The sequence below is a fragment of the Hypanus sabinus genome, chromosome 7 (genome assembly GCF_030144855.1).
Source record: "Hypanus sabinus isolate sHypSab1 chromosome 7, sHypSab1.hap1, whole genome shotgun sequence".
Lineage (NCBI taxonomy): Eukaryota > Metazoa > Chordata > Chondrichthyes > Myliobatiformes > Dasyatidae > Hypanus > Hypanus sabinus.
Genome location: NC_082712.1, coordinates 131456199 through 131480771, shown reverse-complemented (window position 1 = coordinate 131480771; position 24573 = coordinate 131456199). Strand labels below are relative to the sequence as shown.

The 24573-nt window shown below is 42.8% G+C and overlaps 1 protein-coding gene across 1 annotated transcript in view; it reads right to left on the bottom strand.

The window, feature by feature from the left end:
* Positions 1–24573, bottom strand: part of fads2 (fatty acid desaturase 2) — an 88851-nt gene that overhangs the window by 36565 nt on the left and 27713 nt on the right. Inside the window, exon 2 of the mRNA XM_059975660.1 lies at positions 14336–14446. Coding sequence (XP_059831643.1) covers positions 14336–14446 — 111 coding nt within the window. The remainder of the gene's footprint in view (positions 1–14335; positions 14447–24573) is intronic.

Below are 24573 nucleotides of genomic sequence, written 5' to 3'. Positions count from 1 at the left end.
GTCCACTCAAACCAAGAGCAAGATTTCATCCTTCTAAGCACCAGACCGATCTGGAATGGTTGGGTACAGGCTGAAACGTGACAGCCAGTCCCAAAGTGTATCAATGTGACAGGGCCCAACTCCTAGTGGGAGAAATGACCCAGTGTTTGGGTGATTTAAATGTCGGGCCAGATGGATTGAAAAGGCCTGTGTTGGGACAAGAGGCGAGGTTCAGGCCGGTTCTATTCACTTCTCTGTAACATTTACTCGGCTCTGTGCTGAACTGAGGCTGAGGCTGTGGCCTGCTCTGGCTGGTCTGGACTTTGAATCTATGGACTCACTTTTGTTCTGTAGGCTATTTGCTTACTTTTATTACTTGCATGATTAGTCTTTTATTCTCTCTGCACATTGGGTGCTTGACAGTCTTTTTAATGGGTTCTTTTGGGGTTTCTTTGTTCTGCGGCTGCCTGTAAGGAGATGAATCTCCAAGTTGTATACATACACATACTTTGTTAATAAGTGCGCTTTGAACTCTGAAGTATTGTTGTGACAAATATGCGAGAATAATTATGGTTTGTCCTTCTTAATTTGACATTTATCTGGTTGAATCATGTATTAGAATCAGAATTAGGTTTATTATCACTGGCGTGTGACGTGAAATTGTTCAGGTGAAAAATGTGTCGTTTTACTAAAATGGCTCACCAATTCTGCTTTTTTTAAAGAAAATATCTTTGAACAGATATCTTTAATTTGCATTATTCTCTTAGTCTTATGATCTGGCACCTTACAGCTGTAGGCCCATTCCAACAATCATTTGTCCCACCTCACAAGGTAGAGTGTATAATTTGTGAACAGAAGATTAAGATTTTAGGCAGCCATCTAAACATAACAATTCAGCTCCACAGCAAAGAAAGGTTCTCCCATTACAAACAGCAATAACTAAGCCAGTAAATGGTTCCATCTTTAAAAAGTACTTTTTAAAGGAACTACCACAACATGACTCCTGGTGAAGAGTTGCCTAACCAGACACATAAGGAATTGGGCAAAACCTCCTCTGTTTTACCCATGGAAAAAGGAAGTTCATTATTCTCAAGATGTTGGTTTCCACCGAGGTGAGGGAGTCTGGAATACCTTCCAAGCATCTGCCATCAGCGCCAGGTCAGTTAGCTGTAGATTTCAGCTTATTCCAACCTGCCTCAATAAATCACCGCACTCTCACTCCTACTCCCTGTGCTGTACAGTTTGTGTTTTATTGTTTAAATTTATTGTTGAAAACCTGAGCATGGATCCACCTCAGAGCAAATTGTGCAGGTGTACCACTTGTCACCACCAGTATGTGGCCTAGCACATCTCATGCAGCCCCCTACCTGATCACTCCACATTGGATTTAAACTCACTCTGTCATAAACTCAAGTGGAAAGAGAGTTGACAAGCCCCAATATCCCTCACCACCCCACTCCAAAACACAATCTTCACTCCTCAGACTTTTGGGTCTTCTCTAGCTTTTCCTGCACTTTTCTCTCATTGCTCTAACCTTGCCACCTCAGGAACAGCCAGCTCGATACTCTCTTGGTTAATTGCACCTTCCTCCCTCTCTAACAGGTACTGAATCTGATCTGCTAATACGTGATGGGCTGTGTCAAGGGAATTTAAGTCGGCAGTAACTGATCTGACGTGAATAGAAAGAATAGAGCTTTACTTGGGACCTTCTCAGTGTACGTGTGTGATTGTCATGCGCTGGGAGCCAGAAGTGTAGGCGATCCTAGGGCTGGCATTCATGACATTAAATGAGCACAAAAAACTCCTAAATATTAATAGGACTACAATGGTTGAGGAACTGGCACCTATCCACTCTCACATAGGCTGTAGATTACAACACAATAGCAGTTTGAATTTCTTTCTGGCCAGTTCTTGTTAAAAAAAAGCTCCTTGAAGCAGGAGACAGGGTATAGTTACTCATTTTATTCACTCCCAGATAAATAGAAAGGACCTGCTTGGAGTAAAGTCTAATGGGGGGGGGGGGGGGGGAGTGCTGGAGGTTTTTTTTATACAGAGTGGTGGGGGTGTGGAACACACAACCAGGGTGGTGGTAGAGGTAGACACAGGTAGAACATTTAGAGAGTCTAAGAGACTCTTAGATAAGTACATGGATGAAAGAAAATAGAGAGGGCAATCTGAGCGGTTAAATTCATCTTGGAGTAGGTTAAAGGATCACGAGTGAAATGGCTTGTACTGTGCTTTTCCATTTTCATTTGGAGAGGGATCAGAAACCAAGGAGGAGCAGATTCAAAGTGATTGATGGGAGGATTAAGCATAAAACAGCCATGAACTGTGCTTAAGTGGAACAATGATTGTTATTTAAACTGCCTTATTTTTCTGCTATAAGATGCTCAGTGGCAATATCTCATCTGGTGTGATGGATATTCGCTTCCTGGGCCAGGGGCCTATTGTTTTGACCAGCTCAGCTTTCCAAACACAGAAGCCACTTGTAATAGCAGTGTAATTTAAAATTTCAACTATATTGGTTTAGCTTCTGCTCATACAAGGGAGCCAGTCTTTAGTTCTTAAAATGTCAATGGAAAGCAGTACAGGTGGCCCCCGTTTTTCAAACATACGCTTTACGACAGCTTGCTGTTATGAAAGACCTGTTTTCGCTAACCAAAGAGGATTTTTGCTTTTACGAAAAAAAGACGCCTGCTTTATACTTGTGTTTACCCCGAGAAAGACTACCATGACAGTGAAGCCTTGTGCAGGCAGTTGTGTTCGCATGTGTGTACGTTTGCATGCATGTATGTACTTATGCATGTACGTGCCGATTTTTTTTCTCCAAATCGATTTTGGCTTGCTGTCTTCCCGATCTTGATAACTGAAACTACACCGTACATACAATATTTCTACTTTATATAGGCTGTATATTTATCATATCATTCCTGCTTTTACTATATGATAGTGTTATTTTAGGTTTCATGTGTTATTTTGTATGATTTGGTAGGTTATTTTTTGGGTCTGGGAACGCTCAAAAATTTTTCCCATATAAATTAATGGTAATTGCTTCTTCGCTTTACAACATTTTAGCTTACAAATGGTTTCATAGGAACGCTCTACCTTCGGGTATCAGGGGAAACATATAATCAGATTGAAGTTAAAACAAAGCACTGTCTATAGAGCAGCTTTGCAAACAAGCTGTTTTATCTGAAGGAAGTAGGATGTTAATCACTGCATCTGGCTTATTGCTGCTTAAGAGGTTCGGTATACAACAAAGGGTTATTTAATTTGGCTTGTTTCAAAACAGACAATGCTGACCACAATGCTTGCAGACCAGATGGAGAAAAATCACTTAGCAGATTAACAACTGATCTATTAATAAGTTGAGAGCTTTGTGGACTCAAGGAAGTTAGCTTCATAGCATTAATTGTGGGTAGCTGGGAAGTGTAGTTCCAACAGGCTTTTAGACTGTGTAAAAGGGGTATCTGAGAAAATATATACTTGAGAACTCACCCAAATGGCAAAGAAACTATATAAATGTAGAGAACAGTTCAGGCTTATTAAGAAGATTGAAAGAAACACTGGTTGAAATGGAATCCATTCCTCTGGCTTTGATTTCTGCGACAGATGATTCGTTCATCTGTATCACGGGTATGTTCTTTTCAGTTTATAGGAATTGCACTTGCGTTTTAGAAATCCTTTTAGAGTTTTAGGAATAGTTTATAATTTGGAACTGTTTAAGATAGTTATCTTCTGTGAATGTGAAATGAACAATATTTTAAATTACTTTGTTAGCTGGAAATATCTTCTCCCTGGTGGGGGAACCCACTGCTCAAATAGTGGGTATTGGTAGCTAAACTCATCATGGAGAATAAACAGGGAAGTGAGCAAGTCTTTGAAGATTGGGAGGTTACAGTATAATCTCCCATTAGTAATAGACTAAAACAACTGTGCTGTTCCGTAGAGCGCTACGTGAGGTAATTCCTACCATTAGCTATTAGGCTCTATAATGAATCAACTTATACCCAGGGAAGTGATGACCTCCTCCTGTTAGACTGTTTGACGTAACTTAATTTTTATTCTTTCTTACTTCTCTTCTAATATTTGTATATCAGTGCACTTGTAAAGCTACTGTGACACTGTAATCTCCTTTGGGATCAATAAGGTATCTATCTATCTATCTTTAGTGAGGGTACTCAATGGCTATTTATATCAGATAGGCCTTAAGATCTTCACTCGAGTTCAGGAGTTCATGGTCAGCAAACCCAATACCATCACACTGGAACACAGAAGAACTAAGCGTGCTGTTTTTTAAAAAAATACTAAATGCTATGCACCAAATACAGTACACTAATATGAACAAACCATTGTAGGTTCAAACATTGTTCACTCTAATACAATACCTGAACTCAGTTTCATTGCCATCATTGTGCTGGTGTACATTATTAATGCGCTGGTGTTCTGTAACACAGGATGCAGAAGGTATTTTGATACGCGTTATTCTCTGTACCATAGGCCTCAGCAAGAAAGATGCAAAATTATAGGGTACAGTAGTGCAGAAAGCAATTCTGGAAAAGGCTAATGCATGGGAGAATATAAAGTTAGAGAAGGGAGAAGAAAACATCTTTTTTTAATGCTGTAAAGGTTTCTGCCTCGGGTATTTTTTAGCATTCTTTCAAAGTGATAACTTCCAAACCGCTCCCACTCACAGAATGAAGATCTTTCACACGTCTCCCCTCTAATCTTCCACCGTCCATATGTCCTGGTGTTTGAGTGAACCTTCATGTGTACTGCCTCAAATGCAAGTTTATCCTTCTTTAGACACAGAGGCCAGAACTGTGGGCAGGTGCAGTTTCACTAATTTCCTGAGAAATTGCGTCAAAATGTTCCTAATTTTTTACCACGTGCTCCTTGCAATAATGAGGCACATTCCATTAGCCTTCCAAATGACTTGCCATACTTGCATGGTAAGGTGAAGTGCTTCATGCATGAGGACTCAGATGCTTTTCTACCTCAACAATTTGCAAGCTTACTCCACTTAAACAACAAATTGCTTCTTCATTTTTCCTTATGTGCCATTTGACAATTCACTTAGCCTGTTTATCTCTTGTTTGCTCTTGTATCTTTGCCTCTTTCTCTCAACCTACTAACCCACCTTTCCTCAGAAAATTTGGTTACAGTATGCTCCATCCCTTCACTGAAGTCACCAATGTAAATAGTTGAGGCCCAGCACTGATCCCTGTGGCATCCCATTAATTGATAACGGCTAATGTATCTCGACCCCTTATTTTTTGTTAGTCAAACATTTCTCTCTCTGTGGCAATGTTAGCCCAACCACATACACTTCTATCTTATTAAATAATCCATTATATGGCAATTTACCAAATGACTTCTGTAAATCCAAGCTAAGCAGCCTATCCAATTGTTGTTCTAATTCTTAGTAAATTTTCTTTACATCCTCTCCAATCACAATCAGATCCTTCTAGTTCTGTGGTGATCAGAACTGTACATAGTATTCAAGAGTGGTCTAATTGTTATAGATTAAGGTTCAAGCATAAATGCCCTGCACTATAAAGCAAGCATCCCTTGTGCTTTATCTTACTACCTCTTTAAGGATATGTCTCACTTTGTACTGCTTAGGAGTCATGAACTTCCATATCAATGAACCTGGAGCTCAGCGCAGATTCTGCCAAACAAAGAGTTTCTTCAAGAGCCAACTATTACCCTATTCAGTTCCAAGCTGTTATATTCCTCAGTAAATTAACATCAAAAGACTACATAGGTTGGAAGTTTGAAATCAAAACAGTAAAGACTGAAAAGCCCTAAGCCTTACACAATGGAGTTCAGAAGAATGAAGGGAGGTCTCAATGAAACCTATTGAATATTGAAAGACCTGGATAGGGTGGGCATGCAGAGGATGTTTCCAGAAGTGTGAGACTCTATGACCACAGGGCACAGCCTCAGAATAAAAGCAAGTCCCCATAGAATGGAGATGACGAGGAATTTCTTTAGCCCAGGGGTTCCCAACATTTTTTAATGTCCTGGGACCTGGACCAAGGGGTTTGTGGATCCCAGGTTGGTAACACCTGCTATAGCCAGAGGGTGATGAATTTCTAACATCCATTGTCACATTTGGCTGTGGAAGCAGTCGTTGGTACATTTAAAACAGATTAGTAAAGGTGTCAAAGGTTATGGGGGGAAGATAGGAGAATGGCATTGAGAGTGATAATAAATCAGCCATGTTCAATTGGTGAAGCTGACTCGATGGGCCAAATGGCCTGATTCTGCTCCCAAGTCTATCTTATATGTAGTCATAGAAAAGTACAGCACCAAAACAGCCCCTTTAGCCCATCTAGACCCTACTGAACTATCTAAACTGCCTACCCCCATTGACCTGCACCTGGACCATAGCTGTCCATACCCCTACCATCCATGTACATATCCAAACTTCTCTTAAACGTTGAAATCGAGCTGGCATGCACCACCTGTGCTGGCAGCTCATTCCACACTCTCATGAGCCTCTCAGTGAAGAAATTTCCCCTCATGTTCCCCTTGAACTTTTCACCTTTCATCCTTAACCCATGACCTCTAATTGTAGTTCCAATCAACTTCAGTGGAAAAAGCCTGCTTGGATATACCCTATCTACACCCCTCATAATTTTGTATACCTCTATCAAATCTCCTCTCAATCTTCTATGTTCCAAGGAATAAAGTCCTAACCTAATCAAGCTTTCATTATAACTCAGGTCCCCCAGATCCAGCAAATCCTTTGTAAATTTTCTCTGTAATCTTATATTTATATTTTTCCTGTAGATAAGTAGATAAAACTGCACACAATACTCAAAATTAGGCCTCACCAATGTCTTATACAACTTCAACATAACATCCCATCTCCTGTACTCAATATTCTGATTTATGAAGGCCAGTGTGCCAAAGGCTTTCTTTATGACCTTTTCTGCCTGTCACCACTTTCAGTGGATTGTGGACCTGTGTTCCCAGATACCTTTGTTCACCAGACTCCACTCACTGGCTGGTCCCACTGAAGTACAATACCTTGCACTTGTCTGCATTAAATTCCATTATAGAAAGGGAAGCAGATTCAAATATGAGGGCATAATCTAATTTTGATAAAGAATCTTTGATGTAAAACGTTAACTGTTTATCTTCCATCATCGTTGCCTGACCCAATGAGTTCAGTGAATTCCAGTTAATTGGGCCATTGGTTAATCCTAGCTGCTGCCAACTTGGGCCAACTCTTAAAGAACAAAAACTAAATAAGAAAATAGCCAGGATTCCCCTTGCTTATTTGGGACACTATGTTGCTTAACTGGGACAGGAGGCTGTTGTCGAACAGTTTCTAATTAGCATCATCCACGTGCACTTGTGTAGTTGTTAGACAATACATTGTGATTACAGCGAACAGCATCAGGTACGTGTGTTTGTATTCATAAAGCAGTGATCTTCATCACTGTTAGTTGGTGAGAAATAAGCAGTATGACAATTCAGTAATACTTTGCTCACTGTGTTTTCAAGCTTGGAGATTCAAGAAACAGCTGGGAGTGAAATTGAAACAATTTCACTACTTCAGCAAGTTAGGAACTATAAAGAATTTGATGATATCTTGAATGTTGCAATGAAAATGAAAATTTGGAGCAAACAATTGTCGAAAGAATTTTCTGCACTCCGTGCCTGCACTGATTTGGTCATTTACAGTCAATCAAAAGAACACAGCAGCATACAATTTCTCCACTAATAACTATTGACAGGTTGGTATTAATATCATCTCCTCTCTGATGATCAACACTGGCACCGCTCGGGGGCGTGCGCTTAGCCCGCTGATCTACTCTCTTTATGCTCATGACTGTGCGGGTAGGTATAACTCAAATGCCATCTATAAATTTGCTGATGATACAACCATTGTTGGCAGAATCTCAGGAGCAGACAAGAGGAGTGAGATATACCAGCTAGTGGAGTGGTGTTGCAGCAACAACTTTGCACTCAATGTCAGTAAGACCAAAGAGCTGATTGTGGACCTCAGGAAGGGTAAGACGAAGGAACACATACCAATCCTCATAGAGGGATCAGAAGTGCAGAGAGTGAGAAATTTCAAGTTCCTGGGTGTCAAGATCTCTGAGGATCTAACCTGGTCCCAACATATCGAAGTAGTTATAAAGGCAAGAGAGTGGCTATATTTCATTAGGAGTCCGAGGAGATTTGGTTAAAGCACTCAAAAACTTCTACAGATATCCTGTGGAGAGCTTTCTGCTGGGCTGCATCACGGTCTGGTACAGGGAGGCTAGTGAACAGCGTCAAAAGAAGCTACAGAAAGTTGTAAAATTAGTCAACTCCATCTTGGTTACCAGCCTCCATAATATCCAAGACATCTTCAAGGAGCGGTACCGCAGAAAGGCAGCATCCATCATTAAGGAACCTCATTATCCAGTACATGCGCTCTTCTCATTGCTATCATCAGGTAGGAGGTACAGAAGCCTGAAGGCACACACACAGTGATTCAGGAACAGCTTCTTTCGCTCTGCCATCCGATTCCTAAATAGACATTGAACCCATGAACACTATCTCACTTTTTTATAGTATTTTTGTTTTTGTACTATTTTTAATTTAACTGCTTAATATGTTTATATATACAGTATAAACATATATACATAAACATATATAATTGTTTTTTTTACTGTAATGGATTTTTCTCTATGCTATCGTGTGTTGCATTTTGCTGCTGCTTCTAAGTTGACAAATTTCACAACATATGCTGGTAATACTAAACCTGATTCTGATTCTATTAAAGTTCAGATACATTTATTATCAAAGTATGTATACTATATACATCCTTGAAATTCATCTCCTTCCAGGCAGCCACAAACAACAAAACCCAATGGAACCCATTCAAAAAGGACCATCAAACACCATATATATAGAGAAAAAACAAATCCTGCAAACAATATAAGTAAGTAAATAACATTCAGAACTGAAGTTCACAAAAGTGAATCCATAGCCACAAAGCCAGGCATAGCTAATCCAGGAGCTGGTTAGTTGCAGGTCACGGCCTCAGTTCAGTGCAGAATCAAGTAAACCTCACAGTCAGTGAGCTGAACACCAGCTCTAACACTCTGATCTTTTCAGTCTGGCCCAGTGCTTAAATCAGACAATCACTGGTTCATTCCTCACTCTCAAACCTGGGCCCAGCGGCTTCAATACGCTCTTGGGCCTGGGACCCACTGCCTGGATTCAATCCATAGCCAACCTTTCTAATTTGGTCCAGCATTTAAGTTGGTCAAACCTCAGCTCGTTCCCCGCTCTCAGGTCCAGGCCCCGCAGCCTCGCCTTGCTTCTGCCACGCCTAATTTCCTCCAAGTCCGCTCCAGCAGCCAAACATTGGCTCATTCCCCACTCTTGGGCCTGGGCCCAGCCACCACGACTTGGCCCAAACATGTCACGCTGCACCCGTCCTGCACCTACGAGACTTCAGTTCACACCGTCAAAATGCTCGGTCACACAGGCAGTTCAAAAGCTGGTCTCCGAAAGGGACATTACAGGCTATTGCTTGCAGTGATCATTTTTGAGAAAAAGTGCGATTAGTAAAGTAGCTAATAGTTGTTTTTGCTGCCAGCAAGTTTTCTCTGTGTTTCACCAGCACCATCTTAAACTGTAAGTTTTAAAGTACTGGACTGTATTTGTAGGGTACTAACTTGTTCTGTATTTCTTTTAAGTACAAAATTTGTTACTCAGAATTAGTTTATACTTTTTAAATTATTTCCATAAAACTTCAGCTAAATTGAGCCAAAATGTACTGGCCCCACTGCTTCCCAAATGGCCAGAATCCACTGTATATTCACAGCATTTTCTCTCTTTTTTTACTTTATAATTTTCTATTTGAAAAGATGGTCACTAATATTTTAAAAAAGCCTAGTAAAATCCATTGCAAAAAATTACATGGATTATTGACAATTAAAATTTGCACTTAAAATCAGATTATTATCTATTTATTTCAGTATTTTCTAGGCAGTTGAAACTCTACCCAAACAGATCACAAAAAATTTGGTTGAGTGTATCATAGAAACATAGAAAAACCTACAGCACAATACAGGCCCTTCGGCCCACAAAGTTGTGCTGAACATGTCCCTACCTTAGAAATTACTAGACTTCCCCATAGTCCTCTATTTTACTAAGCTCCATGTACCTATTCAAAAGTCTCTTAAAAGACCCCATCATATCCGCCTCCACTACCGTTGCCGGCAGCCCATTCCACGCACTCACCAATCTCTGCTTAAAAAACTTACCCGATATCTCCTCTGTACCTACTCCCAAACACCTTAACCCTGTGCCCTCTTGTGGCAGCCATTTCAGCCCTGGGGAAAAGCCTCTGACTATCCACATGATCAATTCCTCTCATTAACTTGTACGCCTCTATCAGGTCACCTCTCATCCTCCGTCACTCCAAGGAGAAAAGGCCAAGTTCACTCAACCTGTCTTCATAAGGCATGCTCCCCAATCCAGGCAACATCCTTGTAAATCTCCTCTGCACCCTTTCTATGGTTTCTACATCCTTCCTGTACATGAGAGAGGGCTGGAGTGGGATGAGGACCATCACTGGGTTCCGGCAAACCAACAACAAAGGAGTTGAAGGCAGTGTGGACAGGGCCAACGAACTTAACCTGTTCTTCAACAGATTTGACACTGCCCATCCCCCACATGATTCATCAGTTGTCGGCCCCCAATCAACACATACTCCACCCTCCCCTCCTACCTCTCCTCACAGCCCCACACCCTGCTCTCGTAACTACACCCCTCCCCCACCTGAAACCACCGCGGTGGGCTTCACAGCTGAACGGTTGAGAAAACAGCTGAAACGTCTCCACCCAAGCAGGCCCGGATGGCGTCAGCCCCAGGGTGCTCAAAGCCTGTGACCCCCAGCTATGTGGAGTACTTCACCATGTCTTCAACCTGAGCCTGAGTCTCCAGAGGGTTCCTATGCTGTGGAAGATGTCCTGCCTCATCCCTGTACCGAAGACGCCGCGCACCAGTGGCTCCAATGTCTCCAGACTGGTAGCATTGACCTCCCATATCATGAAGACCCTGGCGAGACTTGTTCTAGAGCAGCTCCGGCCTATGGTTAGGCCACACTTAGACCCACTCCAGTTCGCCTATCAGCCCTGACTAGGAGTTCAGGATGCCATCATCTACCTGCTGAACTGTGTCTATGCCCTGGACAAGCTGGCGAGTACTGTGAGGGTCATGTTTTTTTGACTTCTCCAGTGCGTTCAACACCATCCACCATGCCCTGCTCTGCTGGGTGAGAAGCTGACAGTGATGTAGGTGGATGCTTCCCTGGTGTCATGGATTATTGATTTCCTGACTGGCAGACCACAGTACGTGCGCTTGCAACACTGTGTGTCAGACAGAGTGGTCAGCAGCACTGGGGCTCCACAGGGGACTGTCCTGTCTCCCTTTCTCTTCACCATCTACACCTCGGACTTCAACTACAACATAGAGTCTTGCCATCTTCAGAAGTTTTCTGATGATTCTGCCATAGTTGGATGCATCGGCAAGGGAGATGAGGCTGAGTAGAGGGCGACAGTGGGAAACTTTGTCACATGGTGCGAGCAGAATCATCGGCAGCTTAATGTGAAAAACACTAAGGAGCTGGTGCTGGACCTGAGGAGGGCTAAGGCACCAGTGACCCCTGTTTCCATCCAAGGGGTCAGTCTGGACATGGTGGAGGATTACAAATACCAGGGGATACGAATGGACAATAAACTGGACTGGTCAAAGAACACTGAGGCTGTCTACAAGAAGGGTCAGAGCCGTCTCTATTTCCTGAGGAGATTGAGATCGGGACGATGCTGAGGATGTTCTACGAGTCTGTGGTGGCCAGTGCTATCATGTTTGCTGTTGTGTGCTGGGGCAGCAGGCTGAGGGTAGCAGACACCAACAGATTCAACAAATTCATTTGTAAGGCTAGTGATGTCGTGGGGGTGGAACTGGACTCTCTGACGGTGGTGTCTGAAAAGAGGATACTGTCCAAGTTGCATGCCATCTTGGACAATGACTCCCATCCACTCCATAATGTACTGGTTAGGCACAGGAGTACATTCAGCCAGAGACTCATTCCACCGGGATGTAACACTGAGCGTCATAGGAAGTCATTCCTACCTGTGGCCATCAAACTTTACAACTCCTCCCTCGGAGTGTCAGACACCCTGAGCCAATAGGCTGGTCCTGGACTTATTTCCACTTGGCATGATTAACTTATTATTATTTAATTATTTATGGTTTTATATTGTTATATTTCTTCACTATTCTTGGTTGGTGCGGCTGTAACGAAACCCAATTTCCCTCGGGATCAATAAAGTATGTCTGTCTGTCTGTCTGTCTGTCTGTCTGTCTGTAGTGAGATGACCAGAACTGAGCACAGTACTCCAAGTGGGGTCTGACCAGGGTCCTATTTAGCTGTAACATTACCTCTCAGTTCCCAAACTCAAACCCACGATTGATGAAGGCCAATGCACCGAACGCCTTTTTAACCACAGAGTCAACCTGTGCTGCAGCTTTGACCCCAAGATCCCTCTGATCTTCCACACTGCCAAGAGTCTTACGATTAATACTATATTCTGCCATCATATTTGATGGACCACCTCACATTTATCTGGGTTGAACTTCATCTGCCACTTCTCAGCCCAGTTTTGCATCCTATCGATGTCCTGCTGTAACCTCTGACAGCCCTCCACACTATCCACTATCACTTCAATAACTCTGCACCAGGTTCCACTTGAAGCTGAACAAATAGGCATGTGTTCTTACTTCTGGCCTCAAGATCAATCTAGACTCAATAGCCACTTTATGAGGTACCTCCTTTATCTAATACAATGGCCACTAAGTGTACATTCACAGTTTTCAGCTGCTGTAGCCCACCCACTTCAAAGCTTGATGTTCTTCTGTACACCACCACTACAACTAGTGGTTATTTGAGTTACTGTTGCCTTCCTGTCAGCTTGAACCAATCTGGCCATTCTTCTCTGACCAGATTCATTAACAAGGCATTTTCACCCATGGAACTGCCAGTCACTAAATGCTTTCTTTCTCACACCATTCTCTGTAAACTCTAGACTGTTGTGCATGAAAATCCCAGGAGATCAGCAGTTTCCGAGATACTCAATCCACCCCATCTGGCACCGGCAATCATTCCACGGTCCAAGTCACTTAGATCACATTTCTTCCCCATTCTGATGTTTGGTCTGAACAACGACTAAACCTCTTGACCATGTCTGCATGCTTTTACGTTTTGAGGTACTGCCACATGATTGGCAGATAAGATACTTGCATTATGAGCAGGTAAACAGGTGTACCTAGTAAAGTGGACACTGGAAGTAAGTTCCCAGCTTTCTTCATTATTCTTAGACAAGTCCAGCATTTCCAAGAAACTGTTTGCAGGACATGACACCACATACCATTGATGGCCAATTTCTGGTCACATCAACAGCCCTATCAAAATAACTGCCGTGTCTGTAATGTCATTGACACCTGCTCCTGGCAATTAATTTGCTTTTCAGATATAGGGCTTCTTTATTCCTAGCAGACATCTCCTATTTTTGCTTCAAATTCATTTCATACCTTAATATGGGATCTTGCACTGGCACAAAAACTAAACTAAATTCTCCTCTTGTACTACATGTAGTAGTCTGACCATTAGCACAAAAGTTCAGAATCAGGTTTATTATCACCGGCATGTGACATGAAATTTGTTAACTTAGCAACAGCAGTACAATGCAATACATAATCGAGAGAAAAAATAAACAAGTAAATCAATTATGTATATTAAATAGATTAAAGAACAGTGCAAAAACAGAAATACTGTATATTTAAAACGAGAGTGAGGCAGTGTCCATAGATTCCATTAGGAATCAAATAGCTGAAGGGAAGAAGCTGTTCCTGAATCACTGTAAGGACCTACAAAAACTGATACATGAACAATTAGCGTGGATATTAATTCTTGTAACCAAGGCAGGTATTTGTCTCTCACTTACCACAGAAATATGAATGCCCGTTTAAAGTAAAGCAATCAGCTGCAGAATACTTAAAAGCATAATCACTTCAATTTCTTGTGTAATTTTCATTTAGTCATTAATCTTTTCAAATCAAACCAAAAAAAATGTAAAAGGAAGCAAGAAAGAAAGTAAGCAAGCTTTGGTAAAAATGTTAAATAAAAAAATTGAAGGGTCTTGCCAACATGTTGACTATTTGCTCCCTGACTTGCTGAGCTCCCCCAGCATTCTGCATGTGTCAGTAAAATTAAAATATTGAAAATGCTAAATTTAGGTCAAAAGAACCATTGAGATTTCACTTGATTACAGTTCACCTTTTTCTGGCGATCCTGGCTGGGCTCCCCTGGAATTAACTCGCCAATAAGGAGAGGCTTCAGAAACTTACAGACAAAGGTCAGGTCTGGATGGAAAGCCCGGAATGCATCCTGTAACAAAAGAGCACAGGCAACAGGTCAAGATGAGACTTTTCAGAGAAGGAAAAGTTTTCTTGTAATGCAGTAAAGGTATTGTGACTATCAAGGCATATGATATTAGAAATGGATAAATTCAACAACTATTATTTTACAACACCATCAAAGACTCCCTGAAGCCGTACTGCTGTGGCTTTGGGCAGTGTAGAGTTCTTCTCATCTGATAGTCCCCACCAGGTACAAACTCTAGAGTGTAACAAGTCATGGTAATGGCAATCTGAAAATGCCAAACCTTTGCCAGCTACTGAGCATGGGAAACAGCTGTAGGTCGACTCATTCTACACATAATCCTCACACAAAAGGCAAAGCTATGGCGACATCCAAATCATTGCTATTTATCTTTTCTATTGCAATTAAATATTAAGTGACTATGCTACCCTCTTCCCAGACATTCTCCAGGATACAGTCCTTGTTTTTAAATAAACTTTCAATTATCATGTTCCTAAACACAGTGTGGGAACATCTCTCTCTCTCTCTCTCTCTCTCCCTCACCTCTCTCCCACTCCCTCTCTTGCACACACAGAACCAAGCTTAATATCACTGACATATATAATGAAATTTATTGTTTTGTGTCAGCAGTACAGTGCAATACATAAACATTACTATAAATTGCAATAGGAATATATACTTTAAAATATATATGTGTGAAAAGACAGTGAAATAATGAGGTAGCTTTCATGAGTTCATGGACCATTCAGATATCTGAATGTGGAAGGGGAAGGATCGGTTCCTAAAATGTTGATTGTGCGTCTTTAAGCTCTTGTACTTCCTCCATGATGGTAGTAATAAAAAAATGGGCAGGTCCTGGATGGTGGGGTCCAGAATGATGGATGCTGCCTACTTGAGGCATTGCCTTTTGAAGATGCCCTCGATAGTGGGGAGGCTGATGCCCATGATGGAGCTGGGTGAGTTTACAATCCTCTGCAGCTTTTTCCAACCCTGTGCATTGCCCTCTCCCCCATACCAGACAGTGATGCACCCAGTGGGAATGTTCTCCACAGGACATTTGTAGAAAACTGCGAGTCTTTGGTGGTACATAGAATCTCCTGAAACCCCTAATGAAATACTGCTGCTAGTGAGCTTTCTTCATAATTGCATCACTATGCTGGGCCCAGGATAGATCATCAGAGATATTGACATGCTGCAACTTGAAGCTGCTCACCCTTTCCACTGCAGACCCCTCAGAGAATTGCTGGACGTTCTCCCAGGTTCCCCTTCCTAAAGTACACTTACAACTCCTTGGTCTTACTGACTCTGCGTGCAAGGTTGCTGTCGTGACACCACTCAACCAGCTGATCTATCTCACTACAGCATGCCTCCTCGTCACCATCTTTACCAGCACTGGTGTCAGACAGTCGAGCAGTGAGCTAAGCACACATCCTTGAGGTACGCCTCTGCTGTTTTCCAGTGAGAAGGAGCTGGTATTTCCGATCTGCACTGACTATGGTCTCCTGATGAGAAAATCAAGAACCCAGTTGCAGAGGAAGGTACAGAGGCCCAAGCTTTGATGGTTATTGATTATTACTGAGGGGATGCTGGTTAAACAGCAGCCTGAGGCAGGTGGTCTAAGAATGAGTAGAGAGCCACTGAGGTTGTATCCGCTGTAGACCTATTGTGGAGGTAGACATATTGCAGCAGGTGAAAGCTCTTGCTCGGGCAGGTGTTAATTCTGGCCATGACTAATCACTCAAAGCACTTCATCACAGTAGATGCAAGAGCAACTGGGCAACAGTTGTTGGGCAGCTCACCCTGCTCTTGTGCACTGGTATGATTGATGTACTTTTGATATTCCCCCCCCCCCCGCACAGTTTCAAAACATTTTGTTTGACAATAACTCTTCTTCTCACTCCTACCACCTACTCATCATCTGTTAATCTGGTAGAAACTAAAGGAAATGCTGTATTTAAGTGCAATGTTGCAACACTTGTGTTCGGGTTATCAAACTACCAGTTCTGTTTGCAGTGCACTTCAAAGTCTTTTACCAGGGCACTGCTGTGTAGCACCTGCTAGTAATGTGGCCGAAGTATATAAATCTCATATGACATCTGCAACTGCCAAACTGCTCCCAATAGCAAACAGCAGTGCCAATCAAAATGAACGTTGAGGTTCATTGAGAGCATCTAATCCAGTTGCTCCAGTACAGGTGATACACTAGCATCTACCTGACAATAAGGAAGGGTGTATTCCATTCACAAACAGCAGGGTAAATCTGTCCATCTAATTCCTAGGCAGTAAGTCTACTTGCAGTCATCATCAGTGTGATAGAAAGCTTCATTGCTACTGCTGTTAAATGGCACTTACTGACCAATAACCTACATACCATTGCCCATGTTGGGCTTCACCAGGACCACTCAGCTGCTGATCTCATCACAGCTTTAGTCCCTTCCAGAGGTGAGATAAGAGTGTCTGCCCTGAACATCAGGGCAGCAGTTGACTGAGTGGGGCAACAAGCTGCCCTGCTAGAACTGAAGTCAATCGACATAAAGGAGAAAGTACTTGACACGAAGGCACATATGGTTGTGGTGTTAAAGATCACTCATCCTATCCCTTGGATATCCCTGCAAAATAACACATACAAAATGCTGGAGGAACTCAGCAGATCAGACAGCATTTATGTTAGATCATAGGGTCTTGATTTCATCAAGGTCTCAGCCTGAAACATCAACTGTTTATTTTCTTCCATAGATGCTGCCTGACCTGCTGAGTTCCTCTGACATTTTGTTATGCATTGTGAGAGATTCTCCAGCAGCTGCATAATCCCTTGTGTCTATCACTGCAATGTTCTAGACCCAACCACCTTCAGCTACTTCACCAGAGACCTTCCTTCCACTGCAACATCAAAAGTTGGGATGTTTACTAATATTTGCTCAATGTTGAAGTTTATTCAGAACCCATCAGCAAATGAAACAGCCATGTCAGCATGCGACAAGCTCTAGACAACATTTAGACATGGGCACATAGGAGACAAGTAGCATTGTTCCACTAAGTACCATGAGTCCACAAGTCAAGTCAACTTTTACTGTCATTTCGACCATAACTGCTGGTACAGTGCATAGTAAAAATGAGACGACGTTTTTCAGGACCATGGTTTACATGACACAGTACAAAAAACTAGACTGAACCACGTAATAAAAAAATACAGAGAAAGCTACACTACAGACCTACACAGGACTGCATAAAGCGCACAAAAACAGTGCAGACATTACAATAAATAATAAACAGGACAGTAGGGCAAGGTGTCAGTCCAGGCTTCGGGTATTGAGGAGTCTGATAGCTTGAGGGAAGAAACTGCTATATAGTCTGGTCGTGAGAGCCTGAATGCTTCGGAGCCTTTCCCAGACGGCAGGAGAGAGAAGAGATTGAATGAGGGGTGCATGGGGTCCTTCATAATGCTGTTTCTTTTGCGGATGCAGCGTGTACTGTAAATGTCCGTGATGGCAGGAAGAGAGACCCCGATGATCTTCTCAGCTGACCTCACTATCCGCTGCAGGGTCTTGCGATCCAAGATGGTGCAATTTCCGAACCAGGCAGTGATGCAGCTGCTCAGGATGCTCTCAATACAACCCCTGTAGAATGTGATGAGGATGGGGGGGGGGGGGAGATGGACTTTCCTCAGCCTTCACAAAGGCCATCGAGAGAGAGAGACTAACTCACCATTGATGTTCATTGTAATTACAATAGTAATTCTTCACTCTGCAAGACACCAGCAGTATGCCAGAAATTCGAAGGTGTCAGAGGGCAACAGTGAATGCAGCTGTTATTACTAAGGTGCTTGGGAAGCTGAAAGGTCTGAGGGTAGATAAGTCAACTGGACCAGATGGACTACACCCAAGGGCTCTGAAGGAGGTGGCTAAAGAGATTGTGGAGACATTAGTCGTGATCTTTCAAGAAATCACTAGTCTTTTCAGAGGACTGTAAATGTTCAAATGTCACTCCACTCTTTAAGGGAGAGAGGCAGGCATGAGATAGGAAATTTTAGGCCATTTAGCCTGACTTCAGTGATTGGAAAGATGTTAGAGTCCATTATTAAGGATCAGGTTTTGGGGTACTTGGAAGCACATGATAAAATAGGCCAACGTCAGCATGTTTTTCTTAATGGGAAAAGTTGCCTGACAAATCAGTTGGAATCCTTTGAGGCAAGTTAGGCAAAGCAGAGTCTGTGGTTGTTGTTTCTTGGATTTTCAGAAGGCCTTTGACAAGGTGCTAAACATAAGGCTGGTTAACAAGCTAAGAGTACATGACATCACAGGAAAGATACTAGCATGGTCAGAAGATTGGCTGACTGGCAGGAGGTAGAGTGGAATAAAGGGGGCCTTTTCTGGTTGTGTGCCAGTGACTAGTGAAGTTCCACAGGGGTCAGTACTGGGACAGCTTCTTTTCACATTGTATGTAAATGATCTGCATGACAGAATTCATGGCTTTTGTGGACAAGTTTACAGACAATACAAAGATAGATGGAGGTAGTGTTGAAAAGCAAGGAGTCTGCAGGACAGTAAAATTAGCAGAATGTGCAAAGAAGTGGCCGATGGAATGCAGTATAGGGATGTGGTAGAAGGATTAAAGGTGTAGACTGTTTTCTAAATGAGGAGTAAATTCAGAAATTGGAGGTGTAAAGGAACTTGAAAGTTCCGGTGTAGGTTTCCCTAAAGGTTAACTTGGAAGTTGAGTTGGTCGTAGGGAAAGCATATGCAATGTTAGTGTACACTGAGATGACTGAAATATAAAAGCCCCAAAAAGAATCATCAGATATTCATATTTACAGTTGAATGCTACCCTCACAGCCATTGGCACTCTAGTAAGCAAAAAAACTGAACAATCCTCAAATTCGTCAGATTCCAGAGTGTAGACCAGCCAGGTAGCAAGTGCAGTTTCCCTTTAAGAAAGCTCTGCCGTTAGACTGGGCTGCGGGTAGAACTGAAACTCAGGGCTCTGAGGACCCCACTCGCTACCTGGCTAACGTCCAGATTTTGGAAAATAAAGTTGACGACCTCAGTGGAAGATTGCAGTACCAGAAGGACATCACGGACTGTGGTGTACTGTCTCTTGCAGGCATCCATATGTGTTCATCCTCATCATCTTTGCACTTTAATTGAAGGTCCAATGGCAAACAATGGTGCCCCACCCCCAGAAAGGAAGAGAACCTTTGGGTTTTAGCTTCTACCTACAGAAACACGTTTTCTATTAGAAATGGCTGGTTCTTTTCATCTGCTGTGCAACTGAAAGACTCATAAATTGTTAATCAATTTTTATCCTTTATATGTTATATTGTATTACATAGAACATAAAACAGTACATCATACTACTGACCTTTTGGCCCATGTTGTGCCAACCTTTTAACCTATTCCAATCAATCTAACCCTTCCCTCCCACATAACTCACCTTTTCAGGGCTTGTCAAAAGGGCAATGTTATAATAGTCATCGAAAATTTTGACATGCAGTTAGATTGGAAAAATCAGGTTGATAATGGATCTCAAGGGAGTGAACTTGTGGAATGCCTAAGAGTTGGCTTTTTAGAGCAGTTTGTCGTTGAGTCTACTAGGGGATCAGCTGTACTGGATTGGGTGTTACGTAATGAACCAGAGGCCACTAGGGAGCTTGCGGTAATGGAACCCTTAGGCAACAGTGATCACAATATAATTGAGTTCAACTTGAAATTTGATAGGGAGAAAGTAAAGTCTGATGTAGCAGTACTTCAGTGGAGTGAAGAAAATTACAGTGGTGTAATTTACAGAGGAGTTGGCCAAAGTACATTGGAAGGAGATGCTGGCAAGGATGACAGCAGAGCAGCAGTGGCTTGAGTTTCTGGGTAAAATTGGGATGCTACAGGATAGATGTATTCCAAATACAAAGAAATGCTCAAATGGCAAAACAGTACAAGTGTGGCTGACAAGGGAAGTCAAAACTAATGTAAAAACAAAAGAGAGGGCATACAGCAAAGCACAAATTAGCAGGAAGATAGACAATTGAGACGCTTTTTGAAACCAACAGAAAGCAACTAAAAGAATCTTTAGAGGAGAAAAGATGAAATATGAAAGCAAGCTTGCAAACAATATCAAGGTGGATAGAAAAAGCCTTTTTCAAGTATATAAAAAATAAGATGAGAGCAGTTATAGGTCCACTAGAAAATTGGTCCGGAGAGATAATGAGGGACAAGGAGATGGCAGATGAACTGACTATTTTGCATTAGTCTTCACTGTGGAAGCCACTACCAGTGTGCCAGATGCTGAAGGGTGTGAGAGAAGAGAAATGTGAGTGCAGTTACTATTATGAGGGAGTAGGTGCTCAAAAAGTTGAAAGGCCTAAAGTTGCATAAGTCACCTGCACCAGATGAAATGCTCACTAGGGTTCTGAAAGAGGCAGCAGTAGAGATCGCAGAGGCATTAGAAATCATCTTTCAAGAATCATTGGACTCTGGCATGTTTCCAGAAGACTGGAAAATTAACAAATGTCACTCCACTCTTTAAGAAAGGAGGGAGGCAGCAGAAAGGAAATTATAGACCAGTTAGCTTGACCTCAGTGGTTGGGAAGATGCTGGAGTCAATTGTTAAGGATGAGGTTATGGAGTACTTGGTGACACAGGACAAGATAGGACAAAGACAGCATGGTTTCCTTCAGGGAAAATTTTGCCTGATGAACCTGTTGGAATTCTGTGAGATTACAAGTAGGATAGATAAAAGGGATGCAGTGGATGTTGCATATTTGGATTTTCAGAAGGCCTTTGACAAGGTGGCACACATGAGGCTGCTTACCAAGTTAAGAGCCCACGGTATAACAGGAAAGTTATTAGCATGGTTAGAGCATTGGCGGATTGGTAGCAGTGAATGAGAGTAAAAAGATCCTTTTCTGTAGGTTGCCAGTGACTAGTGATGTTCCGCAAGGGTCGGTGTTGGGATCGCTCAATTTTAAGCTACATATCAATGATTTAGATGATGGAATTAATGGCTTTGTTGCAAAGTTTGCAGATGATACAAAGATTGGTGGAGGGGCAGCTAGTGTTGTGGAAACAGGTAGGCTGCAGAAAGACAGATTAGGAGAATGGGCAAGAAAGTGGCAAATGAAATACAAATCTAAAAATCTGAGATGCAAAGGGACTTGCTAGTCCTTGAGCAGAACACCCTAAAGGCTAGCTAAAAGTTAACTTGCAGGTAGAATTGGTGGTGAGGAAGGAAAATGCGATGTTAGCATTCATTTCAAGAGGTCTAGAGTGCAAGAGCAGGGGTGCGATGCTGAGGCTTTATAAGGTACTGGTGAGGTCGCACCTTGAGTACTGTGAACAGTTTTGAGCTCCTTATCTAAGACGTGCTGGCATTGAAGAGAGTCCAGAGGAAGTTCATAAGGATGATTCTGGGAATGAAAGGGTTATCATACGAGGAACGTTTGATGGCTCGGAGTCTGTACTCAGTGGAATTTAGAAGGATGAGGGGGATCTCATTGAAACCTCTGGAATGTTGAAAGGCCTAGACAGGGTAGATGTGGAAAGGATGTTTCCCATGGCGGGGGAGTCTAGGACAAAAGGGCACAACCTCAGGATAGAGGGCAGTCCATTTAAAACAGAGATGCAGAGAATTTCTTTAGGCCAAAAGGTGGTGAATTTGTGGAACTTGTTACCACAGGCAGCTGTGGAGGCCAGGTTGTTGGGCGTATTTAAGGCAGAGATTGATAAGTTCTTGACACAGCATCAAATGTTACGGGGAGGCCGGGGAGACGGGCTGAGGAGGGGATAAAAGGATCGATCACGATCGAATGGTGGAGCAGACTTGATGAGCCAAATGGCTTAATTCTGCTCCTATGTCTTACGGCCTTTTCGCTTATCCATGTGCCTATCTAAGAGTCTCTTAAATGTCCCTAGTGTATCTGCCTCTGTCACCACCTCCAGAAGTGCAGCCAGTCTCTGTGTGAAAAACATATACTTTCCTCCAACCACCTTAAAGTATGTCCTTTACTATAAAGCACTGCCCCACTGGGAAAAAGGCACCAGTTTCCCACTCGATCGATGTCTCTTATACACGGTTCGGCTCTTGTACAACTCTATAAAGTCACCTCTCATCCTCCTTCGCTCCAAAGAGAAAAGCCTTAGCTCAGTCAACCATGTTCTCCAATCTAACCAACATCTTGGTAAATCTTTTCTGCACTTTCTCTAAAACTTTCTCCATAGCTTCCACTTCCTTCATACAATGAAGGAAGGAATTGACACACGTTCAGAGGAAGCTAAAGGAGAAGATCAAAGTGATTAAAGAGGAATACAGGAGAGGGCTGGAGAACAAGCTTGGGCAGAGGTGTGGAGAGGCTTGAAGAACATCACTGGCTTCAATCAGCCTAGCTGTAGAGCCTCGGAATGCATCCGTGAATGGCTATCGAGTTAAACCAATTCTTCGATAGGTTTGACAACTGCCCTCCTGTTCACACCCGACTCAGCACACCAGTCCAGATGCCGAGGCACCCAATGCTCTCTCAGCACCAATACCTCCCCTCCTTCCTCCTCCCCCCTCCAACACATGGATGAATAACACAGGCTTCCACTGTCTACACCCCCTCCTTGATCTGCACCTACCATCCACACCTTCACAAACCAACTACTGTCATCCCCTTCTTCACCTCCCCCAGCCCCCACTTCCACCAACTCCCCAGTCATCATGGACTCACCTTCACTATTGAGCAGGTGAGAAAGACTCTGGGGAAACTCAAGACACGGCGAAGCATTGGGACCGGATGGTGTGAACCCCAAGATCCTGAATGAGTGTGCTAAACAGTTGTGTGGAGTTCTCCAGTGAATTTTCAATCTGAGTCTCTGCCTGGAAAGGGTCCTGATTGTGTGGAAAACATCACGTGTGGTCCCAGTACCCAAGAAGGGTCAACCAAAATTCTTAAATGACTATCATCAATGACCCTGACCCCACACATCATGAAGACTCTAGAGAAGCTGGTCCTGACTCACCTCTGACCCCTGGTCAGATCAGCTCTCAATTCTCTGCCTACCAGGAGCACACTGGAGTCGACGATGCTGTCATCTACCTGCTGAACAGAGCCTACTCCCATTGGATAAGCAGGGCAGTACTGTGGGGATCGTGATTTTTGATTTCTCAAGTGCCTTCAATACCATACAGCCCTCATTGTTGGGGGACTAGCTCCATTTATTGCAGATTGGCATTTCCTGGATAATGGACTACCTGGCTGGCAGAACACAGTTTGTGCAGCTTCAGGGTTGTGTGTCAGGCATGGCTATAAGCAGCACCAGGGCCCCAGAGGGGAATGTATTTACTCCATTCCTGTTTACCCTATATACCTCAGACTTTAGATACAACACTGAGTCATGTCATCTGCCGAAATTCTCTGATACCTCTGGAATAGTTGAGTGTATAAAGGGAGGCCGGGAGGATGAATACAGGGCCTTGGTGGAGGACTTTGTAAAATGGTGCAGGCTGAATCATCTGAAGCTCAACATCAGTGAGACAAAGGAGATGGTGATGGACTTTAGGAAGACTAAACCTGCACTGCTCCCTGTTACTATTAATGATGGGGATGTGGATGTGGTGAGAACCTGTAAGCACCTGGGGTGCACCTGGGTGAAAAACTTGAATGGAGCACCAATACGGAAGCTGTGTACAAGAAGGGCCAGAGTCACCTCTACTTCCTGAGGAGACTGAGGTCCTTTGGAGTATGCAAGCCTCTCCTTCATATGTTCTACCAGTCTGTTGTTGCCAGTACAATCTTCTACGTGGTGGTGTGCTGGGGCAATGGCATCAACACAGGTGATGCCAAAAGGCTCAATAAACTGTTTAGAAAGGCTGGCTCTTTTATAGGAGTCAAACTGAACGTACTGGAGGCTGTGATAGGACAGAGGACCCTACAGAAAATACTGACAATTCTGCACAATATTTCTCACCCTTTGCATGCCACCTTGGCTGAACAGAGAAGCACTTTTAGTAATAGACTAAGACAACTGTGCTGCTCCAAAGAGCACTTTATGAGGTCATTCTTACCCTTGGCCATTAGGCTCTATAATGAGTCAACCTATAGCCAGTAAAGTGATGACCCCTTCCTGTTAGACCGTTTGAGGTAACTTGTTTTTTTATTCTTTCTA